This window comes from Amblyraja radiata, chromosome 29 (genome assembly GCF_010909765.2).
Source record: "Amblyraja radiata isolate CabotCenter1 chromosome 29, sAmbRad1.1.pri, whole genome shotgun sequence".
Lineage (NCBI taxonomy): Eukaryota > Metazoa > Chordata > Chondrichthyes > Rajiformes > Rajidae > Amblyraja > Amblyraja radiata.
The window spans coordinates 1,858,901-1,872,200 of record NC_045984.1 but is presented as its reverse complement, the minus strand read 5'-3'; the positions used below and the strand labels follow the sequence as shown (position 1 = coordinate 1,872,200).

Sequence of the window (13,300 nt, the reverse complement as noted above, 5' to 3'; positions counted from 1 at the left end):
TAGGGAGTGATTTCTTTAGGTTTGCCTTATTGAAGTCCCCAGCAATGGTGGTAAATGCCTCGGGGAAATACTTCTGGCTCTCCATACCGCTTGATCCCTTTAGCCACAAGGGTCACATCTAACTCCCTCTTAAATATAGCCAATGAACTGGCCTCAACTACATTCTGTGGCAGACAATTCCAGAGATTCACCACTGTCTGTGTGAAAAATGTTTTTCTCATCTCGGTCCTAAAAGATTTCCCCCTTTTCTCCATTGCCTCTAATTCCTTTTTTGAACTTCTCCGGCTTCTTCAAATACCCTCGCCTCCACAACCCGCTAGGGAAAGAAAGTTCCAGAGATTCAACATTGCATGAAAAAATGTCATCCGGTCATTCTCTACACATATATAGGTTGACATGCTACTACAATGCATTATCATTGTGGCTAATCCCGAGGAAACATATTTAAATCAATTGTTCACTTATAGTTTCTTGATGGTCCACTAAACAACTTAATTGGATCTGCAAAATGGAACCTTAAGTAAAATCAGGTTTTATTTATTTTTGAACCTTGAGTAAAATCAGATACCGCTGGAAATACTCAACGGGACAGATGACGTCGAAGAAAGAGAAAGTGTCAACTTTTCGGATTTATACCATATGCTAATTAGGGATAGATAAGAGCTCTATTTCCATTGGCTGAAATTTAGGAACGTTTCTCTATTAGTCTTCTATAGAAAGCCAATCAGAAACAAAGGGGAAACAATTGACCAATGAAAAACGGCTCCATCTTCTGTCCATGACGAAGCTATAAAAGAACCTGCGACCGTTGTTTCGGAATCATTTGGTTTCTGTGGAGTAGAGCGAAGATGTCAGGAAGAGGCAAAACTGGTGGGAAAGTTCGCGCCAAAACAAAGACCCGTTCTTCCCGAGCTGGTTTGCAATTCCCTGTTGGACGAATCCATCGATTGTTACGAAAAGGTCACTATGCTGAGCGCATTGGTGCTGGCGCTCCGGTTTATTTAGCAGCGGTGCTCGAGTACCTGACAGCGGAGATTTTAGAATTGGCGGGAAACGCGGCCCGCGACAACAAGAAGACCAGGATCATCCCCCGCCACCTGCAACTCGCCGTCCGCAACGATGAGGAGCTCAACAAGCTGTTGGGTGGGGTCACCATTGCCCAGGGTGGGGTTTTGCCCAATATCCAGGCTGTACTGCTGCCCAAGAAAACCGGCCAACAAAGCAAAGTTTATGTCTAAATGACATCAACATAATTCAACTAAACACAAAAAGGCTCTTTTAAGAGCCACTAAAGCTATCCCTAAAGAGTTTTATCCTGGTGTAATATATTTTAACAAATAAATCTATTTTTGTAGCATGGAAACAGGCCCTTCGCACCATTGATTCGATGCCGAGTATAAGTAAACCGTTATCCCACTTTGTCATCAACTCGATGTACATTGGGGTAATTTAATGTGCGATTATTTTACAAATTACTCGTCTTTCAGATGTGGGAGGAGACGAAAGGGCCGATGAATTTACATCGTCACGGACAATGTGTGAAGTCCACATATGCAGCACCCGAGATCAGGATCCATCGTGCAGTCTATTAACACGTTATTTGATATGTTTCTGAATATGACGAATATTTTTTTAAATAATGTAAAAAAAACATTACGCAGGAAGGAATGCAGACAAGACTTACATGGATGTTTTCTGTTCTTAAGGGTCTGAGCTATAAGGAGAGATTGGGCAGGCTTCGACTTTATTTCTTGGAGCACAGGAGGTTGAGAGATGATTTTATGGAGGTGTACAAGATCATGGGGGGAATATTATGGTAGATGCACTGTATTTTACCCAGAATAGGACAATCAATAACCATGGGACAAATGTTTAAGGTGACGGGACTGACTCAATATGTACCTGGGTAGGGCAACTTTTTGACACAAAGCATAGTCTCTTCTTGAGTATGGCGTGCAGAGCCTAAAGTTGTAGGACAACTTGTTCTATTTGATCTTATTTGATTGTACACGCCAGGTTGATTGCATTCGTCAAAACAGGGCGGACCACGTGAAGGTTGCAATCTCCCACCTCACAGAGCATAGTGGGTATGTGGAATAAGCTGTCAAGAGAGGAAGTTGAAGGAGATGCTAGACAACATGATTGCAATCTGGAGTTCATTGACTGAGGCGGTGATGGAGGCAGAGACTCACAAAGTTTAAGTATCTCGACAAGCTTTTAAATCACCAAGGAAGAGAATGATATAGACTACTAAATGCTAATCAATGTAGTTCACTCCATGAGGAAGTGATTTCAGATTCTTACAACATTTTGGAAGATGATAACTAGTGTCTCCAGAGCCACCTGTTCCCAAAGTGTGGAATATAATGCTCTTGGGTTTTTAGTGGTGCTTGACTGATAGATATTTGGAACAAATGGATGTTACTTATATTGATAACCAAACATCCATCACAGTGGATTCCACATTACTCACTATGATGGAAGGCAATAAAGTTCAATCCTCTTTCTCTTGTTTTCCTGCGGTCGGGGCAGTCAAACCATCTGCAGTGGTAGCGATCAAAGCCGCTGCAGCCAACGATCGAAGGCACCTTCAGGGTGATCAAACCTCCCGCGTCAGGGTGGTTGAAACACTCCCAATGGAGCTCCCAAGTCAGCCTCTTCTTACCAGAGACCGTGCGCTTCACGATGTTAAAGTCCACAGACCCCCCGGTTGGTTCTTCAATCCCCGGCAAAGTGATCACAAGCTCTGCGATGTTAGGCCGCAATGGGGACGGAGATACGATATGGAAAAAAGAGCCAACCTGGGCTCACCAAAATCACTATTCAATGCATTTTATGAATATAAAGTACTTCAACGAATATTAGATGATAGAGGTAGCAGACGCATGTGTCTGTTGTGTAGAATCAAATGGGTGTTACAGAATAATTGCACATGTTGGTTAACTGACTTGCATTTCTATCATATTTTGTGGTAGCAAACGTGGGATAATGCAGTTTAGGTTTCACCGCCTTGCAGCTGGGTTACCCATCCATTTTTGTAGCTGTTAAATGAGTGTTTGGGTTATTTTTAGTCAAATCGCCAGACCCAAAGAAATGTGGGCGTATTCACTGTGAATGCGCCAGGCCAAATGGAAGTCCTTGGGCATGGCGGTGACCCACTTGGCTAAGATGGTTCACAGGTTGGTGTCCTGTGTCACAGGGTGTTGTGATAAAGGCAGCACAAACATCAGGGTAGCACTGTGCTACATACAGCAAATTATCTACTTGCCAATTTTACTTCAAAATCACTTTCCATTCCAATAACTTAACCAGACCTCGACCACTTATGATATTGCAATTCCTTGGTTTTTCTTAACATTTTTCTTGTTACTCTCTTGCAGACTTTTCATGTGCTATTTATGAATGATTTACGTTTTTGTGCGTTTGTCATCCTGCTGCAAACAAGATTTCATTTGTACCTGTACGCCGACAATAAACTTGATTTGACAAATTAAATAACATTCTAATCACATGGTTTTCCACAGTATACAGAGATGGTTCTACATTATTTGTTAATTTATTGTATGGACAAAGCTAATCAACAGTTGAAGAGAAGAAGTTAAATGCAAATAATTAGCTGTAGTCAATTTAACGTTGCTGGCTGAGCCATATATTTTAAATGTTGGTGACCTTGTTGAGGGTTTGCTCAATGTATTGAATGAAATTATTTAAATGAGAATCAAGTAAAAATTGAACAATGATGCTACACATCAAGATTTTGTAACAGAAAGGAATGTAAAAATGAATTAAGAACTTTCTGGAGTGTGCAATGTGTTCAGAATTGTAAAATGCAATGCTAAATTTAGCTCACAGGATAGCAGAGAAAATTCCTAAAGTCAATCAAATATTCAAAATGAAATTGTCCAAATAAACAATCTTTAGGATATTCTAAGGCCATTTAATATCATTAACATTTCTGAAATAGACTGTTTCATTTGCAGGTTTGAAATTTCAAAACAGCCAACGGCCACCAGTAAACCGTTTGCAGAGCAACCGGACGTCTCATTTGCATAGACGGATCGAAATATACTTGAAAACTGCAGAGTCACAGCCAATGAGAAAGCTGTATCCTTGCCACATTTCAACCAATGAGATTAAAGAATGTCGATGACGAGTGTTTAGATGCTCCAATAACACAGCGTCCCAAGGATGGTCAGAGAGAAATTTGGACTGTGCGTGTTTAGACATCGTGGGAAGCAAAGATTATAGAGGAGCTATAAGGTCTTTGGTGGGAAGAGTGTCTGAGTTTAGAACAACGCAGAAATAACGACACCAAGGATGAATTCATAGTGCCATATTTCAATTTATTTCTGGGAGCCTTATTTGTGCCTTTATCGTTTAATGTTGTGTACATTACGGCGCTACGACTTTATTTCCAGGGCTTTATTCCACGTTTCGGATACTTACATTGGGTTGGGTTTATTTAAATGGAGAGGCAAACAGTAACCCGATTCAACTGCTGTCGGTCCGATTGCAAAAATGAATTGCTCCACCACCCCGACAAAGCGTTTCAGGCACGTTTCAGGAGTGAAAAACATTACCCCATACACCTCCTTTAAACTTTCTCTCGCCTTTAAACGTTAAGCCTGTAGTCTTTGACAGATCCATCATGGGAAAATACTTCTGTCTCTCCTATCTGATTCATGATTGTACGATGAGGTCTCCATCATGGCCTCTCTGCCTTTTGCTGTGTGTGAAGGTCTCCTGACCAAATATACTATTTCCGCTCTAGTATCTTTGCTCCTGACCAGTCTTGTTGCCATTGAGGCGCTGCTTACCAGGCTTTTGCCCAGTGCTCATCGACGGTAGCGTCTTCGGGCGAATTTTTACCCCTGTGAGCATATCTTCTTGCAGCCCGACATAGAGGGGGTTTAATCTTCAACAAATGAATTTGAAATGAAAACAATAAAAAAACACCTGCATATATCCATTTGGTCATATATTATCACCAGAGCACAAACAAATCAATAATTGGAGAGTAAACTTTGATTTAATCACATTTATAACCATATAACAATTACAGCATGGAAACGGGCCATCTCGGCCCTTCTAGTAGGTATGTTGCAAAGCCTACCTGAAGCGTCGCTGAAAATCTGTCGCTGCGGGTGTGCGCGATTTTGGCGCCGTTTAGAGGGGGCGGGTTTAAAACGCGATTTTCGCTAGGCTGTTCAAATCGAAGATGTTCAGCCTAGTTAATTATTAACGAAAAATCGCTGGAAGACCCCGTCGCAAAAGCTATTATTAGTTTTAAAGGCCTCGTATAATAGTTATAGTAGTTTACAAATCAATCTCTAAACCCGCGACCACCAACAACCGCAGGGTCTCATAAAGCAAATAGTAGAAGGTAGGCTGTATATTTTTACATTAAAAAGGGCTTCTAAAGATCCCTTTATACAAAGTTTAATATTGCGAGTAGCTCATTTTGGGCCCATTATATCCCGCAGTATTTTTCTCGGCATTTGAGGGCACAAATCTACCGCAATGTGAACGTTCTAAACCAGCGCGTTCACAGGATCCCACTGGAAAGCTGATTTAAATGGACTTTAATTTACAGCAATTGAACACTAAATTCCTTCCATTTGGTCTATAAATTAATGTAAATGAGATTTAAAAATCATGTTTTATTGTGAATTATTTGTGAATATTATTTGGACATTTAGGCTATTTAAAAATGTTAATCATTTATTAAGAAATGGATAGATGTTTAGATCTAGTAATTGAAGTCTGAAATTAGCTACAATTAGGTAACTAACTAATTATATGCTTTAATTTCAGGTCATCCTAGTAAGATAATTTTATATTTGTTTCAGAATGCTTCAATCTATGATAACTGAAAATTTCATTCAGTTCTCTTAATTTTTAAGAAAATTATGGGCTTTTGACTGTTCACGATCACAGCTTTTTTGTTATGTCCATAGAAAATCAATAGGGAACAAGATGCTCATTTCCCAGTATGAAAATGGCCATAACTTTTTAAATACTTGAGATATGAAAGTGAATTAGGTGTCAAATTAAACTTATTTTTATGCTTTATCTGATGGGATAAATTGCAGACTTGATTTTTAAAATCTCAAAATCGCCCATGATTCTCAGGTAGGTTTTAACATGCAAAATGAAAACGCTTCTGAAGCTACATTCACCATTTAAATAATCGTAAACTTGCATCTCAGTAAAATTGATTTCCAAACGCATTGCAAGTTTACGATTATTTAAATGGTGAATGTAGCTTCAGAAGCGTTTTCATTTTGCATGTTAAAACCTACCTGAGAACCATGGGCGATTTTGCAATTTTACTGAAGGATTTCTAACTTGTAATACTTTTCATCTAACAAATGAATAAAGATAAAAAGTCAATAATGCCACTTTTGATGAAATGCAGCGAGCAAACGCGATAATTCCCGATATTTTGGATCTTTAAATCTCCACGAAAAATGTCCGCAATCAACTTCCGCCGTTTTGGCCCCTTCAGCTCCCTCTTGTATTTACCTTAGTTTCTATCTTTTTTTTTTACTGTAAATTTAGGTAGCTGTTCCTCACGGTCACCCCGACTGGCTCACTTAATTGCAGCTCAAAAACTGGCCGTTTTCGATGTTTTTAACGGGTGTGAAAGTGCGTGTTTTCCCATTCACTAACATGTACCGGAAGTGACGCTTGTCCCTCAGTTAAAATTTTCGGTCACGTGAGTGGGGATTTACGCTCCAGTGACCTTTCGTGAAATCACCCTATACCTATCCAATTTATTTTAAAATTATAAAATCGAACCTGCCTCCACCACTTCCACTGGAGGCTCATTCCACACAGCTACCACTCTCTGAGTAAAGAAGTTCCCCCTCATGTTGCTGGCTGAGCCATATATTTTAAATGTTGGTGACCTTGTTGAGGGTTTGCTCAATGTATTGAATGAAATTATTTAAATAAGAATCAAGTAAAAATTGAACATTGATGCTACACATCAACATTTTGTAACAGAAAGGAATGTAAAAATGAATTAAGAACTTTCTGGAGTGTGCAATGTGTTCAGAATTGTAAAATGCAATGCTAAATTTAGCTCACAGGATAGCAGAAAAAATCCCTAAAGTCAATCAAATATTCAAAATGAAATTGTCCAAATAAACAATCTTTAGGATATTCTAAGGCCATTTAATATCATTAACATTTCTGAAATAGACTGTTTCATTTGCAGATTTCAATTTTCAACACATAGACAGGGAAACACATTCTGTAAATGGGCTGGATGGGTTGGAGTTTGTAAAATGTGTGCAGGATAGTTTTTTGCAGCAATACATAGAAGTACCTACTAGAGAAGGGGCGGTGCTGGACCTCCTGTTAGGAAATGAGACGGGTCAGGTGGCAGAGGTATGCGTTGGGGAACAGTTCGGGACCAGTGATCACATAGAAACATAGAAATTAGGTGCAGGAGTAGGCCATTCGGCCCTTCGAGCCTGCACCGCCATTCAATATGATCATGGCTGATCATCCAACTCAGTATCCCATACCTGCCTTCTCTCCATACCCTCTGATCCCCTTAGCCACAAGGGCCACATCTAACTCCCTCTTAAATATAGCCAATGAACTGGCCTCGACTACCCTCTGTGGCAGATAGTTCCAGAGATTCACCACTCTCGGTGTGAAAAAAGTTCTTCTCATCTCGGTTTTAAAGGATTTCCCCCTTATCCTTAAGCTGTGACCCCTTGTCCTGGACTTCCCCAACATCGGGAGCAATCTTCCTGCATCTAGCCTGTCCAACCCCTTAAGAATTTTATAAGTTTCTATAAGATCCCCTCTCAATCTCCTAAATTCTAGAGAGTATAAACCAAGTCTATCCAGTCTTTCTTCATAAGACAGTCCTGACATCCCAGGAATCAGTCTGGTGAACCTTCTCTGCACTCCCTCTATGGCAATAACGTCCTTCCTCAGATTAGGAGACCAAAACTGTACGCAATACTCCAGGTGTGGTCTCACCAAGACCCTGTACAACTGCAGTAGTACCTCCCTGCTCCTATACTCAAATCCTTTTGCTATGAAAGCTAACATACCATTCGCTTTCTTCACTGCCTGCTGCACCTGCATGCCTACTTTCAATGACTGGTGTACCATGAGACCCAGGTCTCGCTGCATCTCCCCTTTTCCTAGTCGTCCACCATTTAGATAATAGTCTGCTTTCCTGTTTTTGCCACCAAAATGGATAACCTCACATTTATCCACATTATACTGCATCTTCCAAACATTTGCCCACTCACCCAGCCTATCCAAGTCACCTTGCAGTCTCCTAGCATCCTCCTCACAGCTAACACTGTCCCCCAGCTTAGTGTCATCCGCAAACTTGGAGATATAACCTTCAATTCCCTCATCCAGATCATTAATATATATTGTAAATAGCTGGGGTCCCAGCACTGAGCCTTGCGGTACCCCACTAGTCACTGCCTGCCATTGTGAAAAGGACCCGTTTACTCCTACTCTTTGCTTCCTGTTTGCCAGCCAGTTCTCTATCCACATCAATACTGAACCCCCAATGCCGTGTGCTTTAAGTTTGTATACTAATCTCTTATGTGGGACCTTGTCGAAAGCTTTCTGGAAGTCCAGATACACCACATCCACTGGTTCTCCCCTATCCACGCTACTAGTTACATCCTCGAAAAATTCTATAAGATTCGTCAGACATGATTTACCTTTTGTAAATCCATGCTGACTTTGTCCAATGATTTCACCACTTTCCATATGTGCTGCTATCCCATCTTTAATAACTGACTCTAGCAGTTTCCCCACTACCGATGTTAGACTAACTGATCTGTAATTCCCCGTTTTCTCTCTCCCTCCTTTCTTAAAAAGTGGGGTTACGTTTGCTACCCGCCAATCCTCGGGAACTACTCCATAATCTAAAGAGTTTTGAAAGATTATTACTAATGCATCCACTATTTCTGGAGCTACTTCCTTAAGTACTCTGGGATGCAGCCTATCTGGCCCTGGGGATTTATCGGCCTTTAATCCATTCAATTTACCCAACACCACTTCCCGGCTAACCTGGATTTCACTCAATTCCTCCAACTCCTTTGACCCGCGGTCCCCTGCTATTTCCGGCAGATTATTTATGTCTTCCTTAGTGAAGACGGAACCAAAGTAGTTATTCAATTGGTCCGCCATATCCTTGTTCCCCATGATCAACTCACCTGTTTCTGACTGCAAGGGACCTACATTTGTTTTAACTAATCTCTTTCTTTTCACATATCTATAAAAACTTTTGCAGTCAGTTTTCATGTTCCCTGCCAGTTTTCTTTCATAATCTATTTTTCCTTTCCTAATTAAGCCCTTTGTCCTCCTCTGCTGGTCTCTGAATTTCTCCCAGTCCTCCGGTATGCTGCTTTTTCTGGCTAATTTGTACGCATCATCCTTCGCTTTGATACTATCCCTGATTTCCCTTGTTATCCACGGATGTACTACCTTCCCTGATTTATTCTTTTGCCAAACTGGGATGAACAATTTTTGTAGTTCATCCATGCAGTCTTTAAATGTCTTCCATTGCATATCCACCATCAACCCTTTTCGAATTAATTGCCAGTCAATCTTGGCCAATTCACGTCACATACCCTCAAAGTTACCTTTCTTTAAGTTCAGAACCATTGTTTCTGAATTAACAATGTCACTCTCCATCCTAATGAAGAACTCAACCATATTATGGTCACTCTTGCCCAAGGGGGCACGTACAACAAGACTGCTAACTAACCCTTCCTCATTACTCAATACCCAGTCTAAAATAGCCTGCTCTCTCGTTGGTTCCTCTACATGTTGATTTAGATAACTATCCCGCATACATTCCAAGAAATCCTCTTCCTCAGCACCCCTGCCAATTTGATTCACCCAATCTATATGTAGATTGAAGTCACCCATTATAACGGTTTTGCCTTTGTCGCACGCATTTCTAATTTCCTGTACGCAACACCCACCAGCGTTTTCTGCCCCTTCCACCACAATACCATTAGTTTCAATATAATTATGGAGAGGGTCAGAACTGGACCCAGGGTTGAGATTTTTGATTGGAGAAAGGCTAACTTTGAGGAGATGCGAAAGGATTTAAAAGGAGTAAATTGGGACAGTTTGTTTTATGGGAATGATGTGGAAGAGAAATGGAGGACATTTAAAGGTGACATTTTAAGAGTACAGAATCTTTATGTCCCTGTTAGGTTGAAAGGAAATAGTAAAAATTGGAAAGAGCCATGGGTTTCAAGGGAAATTAGACACTTGGTTCGGAAAAAGAGAGAGATTTACAATAATTATAGGCAGCATGGAGTAAATGAGGTGCTTGAGGAGTATAAAGAATGTAAAAAGAATCTTAAGAAAGAAATTAGAAAAGCTAAAAGAAGATATGAGGTTGATTTGGCAAGTAAGGTGAAAGTAAATCCAAAGGGTTTCTACAGCTATATTAATAGCAAAAGGATAACGAGGGATAAAGTTGGTCCATTAGAGAGTCAGAGTGGACAGCTATCTGCAGAGCCAAAAGAGATGGGGGAGATATTGAACAATTTATTTTCTTCGGTATTCACCAAGGAGAAGGATATTGAATTATGTGAGGTAAGGGAAACAAATAGAGTAGCTATGGAAACTATGAGAATCACTTGAACTTGAACTTGTACTGACACTTTTGAGAAATATAAAAGTGGATAAGTCTCCAGGTCCGGACAGGATATTCCCTAGGACATTGAGGGAAGTTAGTGTAGAAATAGCAGGGGCTATGACAGAAATATTTCAAATGTCATTAGAAACGGGAATAGTGCCGGAGGATTGGCGTACTGCGCATGTTGTTCCATTGTTTAAAAAGGGGTCTAAGAGTAAACCTAGCAATTATAGACCTGTTAGTTTGATGTTAGTGGTGGGCAAATTAATGGAAAGGATACTTAGAGATAATATATATAAGCATCTGGATAAATTTATGCCAGTTGGAAGAGTGGGCTGAAAGATGGCAGATGGAGTTTAATGCTGATAAGTGTGAGGTGCTACATCTTGGCAGGACAAATCAAAATAGGACGTATATGGTAAATGGTAGGGTGAACAGAGGGATCTGGGAATAACTGTGCACAGTTCCCTGAAAGTGGAATCTCATGTAGCTGGGTGGTAAAGAAATCTTTTGGTGTGCTGGCCTTTATAAATCAGAGCATTGAGTATAGAAGTTGGGATGTAATGTTAAAATTGTACAAGGCATTGGTGAGGCCAATTTTGGAGTATGGTGTACAATTTTGGTCGCCTAATTATAGGAAGGATGTCAACAAAATAGAGTACAGAGGAGATTTACTAGAATGTTGCCTGGGTTTCAGCAACTAAGTTACAGAGAAAGGTTGAACAAGTTAGGGCTTTATTCTTTGGAGCGCAGAAGGTTAAGTGGGGACTTGATAGAGGTCTTTAAAATGATGAGAGGGATAGACAGAGTTGACGTGGATAAGCTTTTCCCACTGAGAGGAGGGGAGATTCAAACAAGGGGACATGACTTGAGAATTAAGGGACAGAAGTTTAGGGGTAACATGAGGGGGAACTTCTTTACTCAGAGAGTGGTGGCTGTGTGGAATGAGCTTCCAGTGAAGGTGGTGGAGGCAGGTTCGTTTTTATCATTTAAAAATAAATTGGATAGTTATATGGATGGGAAAGGAATGGAGGGTTATGGTCTGAGCGCAGGTATATGGGACTAGGGGAGATTATGTGTTCGGCACGGACTAGAGGGGTCGAGATGGCCTGTTTCCGTGCTGTAATTGTTATATGGTTATATGGTTATATGGTTATATGGACGGGAAAGGAATGAATGGTTATGGTCTGAGCGCAGGTGTGTTGGACTAGGGGAGAATACGTGTTCGGCACGGACTAGAAGGGTCGAGATGGCCTGTTTCCGTGCTGTAATTGTTATATGGTTATATGGTTATGTTACGCAGGTTTTTGTTTTCATTATTCGTTATTCCGCAAAAAAATGCGCTTATTAAATTGTTAATTTATAAATTCCAATCCCCCTATATGAAATATTCCAAATGAAACTTCATACAAAAGTTTTGGCCTTTAGATGACATTTTTTTGTGTCTCTGAAAAGAGCCGCTGTCCCTGTAATCAATGATCTGCCTTTATTTATGTGCTCTCTTGCTGCTCCGAACCAGCTTTCTGAGAGTGCGATGTCGCAAGGAGAGGTTCCTCTGCTTTCTTCTGCGGCCTGGTTAGTTTCCTCTGCTTTGCCCGTTGGCGCTTTTTCTTCCCGCCTTTTCTGGATGCTTTTCTCCTCGGAGCATTTATAAGTTTTCTGCCGCCTTCACCAACTTCCTGCGGCCGCCGTCCTTCATTCTCCGCGCGTGCAGTGTCAGTCATGTCTGCAATAAAAACCATTTCCCCTTTGATCTCTGCGCGGCTGACGCTCCCAGGGATGAAATGTAGCACCAATATGTCATTATGCGACGTTAATTGGTAGTTAAATTCACAATCAAACGTTGTAGTCTCGTGATAAAATAGTTCAGTCATTGATCATAACCAAAAACACATTAACTGCACAGTACAATATGTAAGAGAATAGGGCGATATTACAAATGCGTAGGAAGGAAAAGGTTTAAACCGAAAATAAACACAAGTTTGAGTAACTAGGTGGTCAGAAAGCATCTCTGCAGAAAATGGGTGCCATTCAGGTCCAGACCCTTCTTCATTAATACATTAATAATGTACGAGTCTTGTACTTCCCGAGAAATTTGAAACTTTAAATTCCCGCACTTGATCTGACAAGCTTTGGTGACTGATACACGGGATATGTGGGCATCCACCTGGTGGGCATGCTAAATTGATGTCTCATTCTTAACCATCCTAACCAGTGTGGATAACATTTACAATCTGTGGATGTACATGTCGCGGTTCCTCGATACCACTCAATATCCCGCCAATAATAAACAGTATGAACATCTACCTTACTTCATTCACGTCCAAAAGTGTTACTGTCACGGATTTCAGAACCACTTTTCTTCTACCTTATCTCCAAGGATCTGACTCGCCACTATACAAACGGGGACCCCACCAATTCTACCCGACAGAGCCGTACTCCGAACCAATCCCAAGACACCAGGCGGCTTGTAAAATAACTTTACAACCGGTCTTGTCAACGGGATTAGACTCCATCAGCAAGTGATTGCGGCACCATTGCACCTAAACCTCTGGAGACAGTAATATAACAGGACAAGGTCGCACTTCTTTCTGCTGCCGGGTCGGTGGCTCTTAAAAGAGCCGTTCGTTATCGGTGTTAGAGGGGCCGGGT

General features: G+C 40.9%; 1 protein-coding gene across 1 annotated transcript; it reads left to right on the top strand.

The window, feature by feature from the left end:
- Positions 1–848: 848 nt before the first annotated feature.
- Positions 849–10,861, top strand: LOC116989678 (histone H2AX-like; the record flags this gene model as incomplete). The annotated part of the gene is made up of 2 exons (XM_033047290.1): positions 849–1,226; positions 10,853–10,861. Coding segments are annotated over exons 1-2 (387 nt in total), but the record flags the coding sequence as incomplete, so codon positions are not given.
- Positions 10,862–13,300: the final 2,439 nt, after the last annotated feature.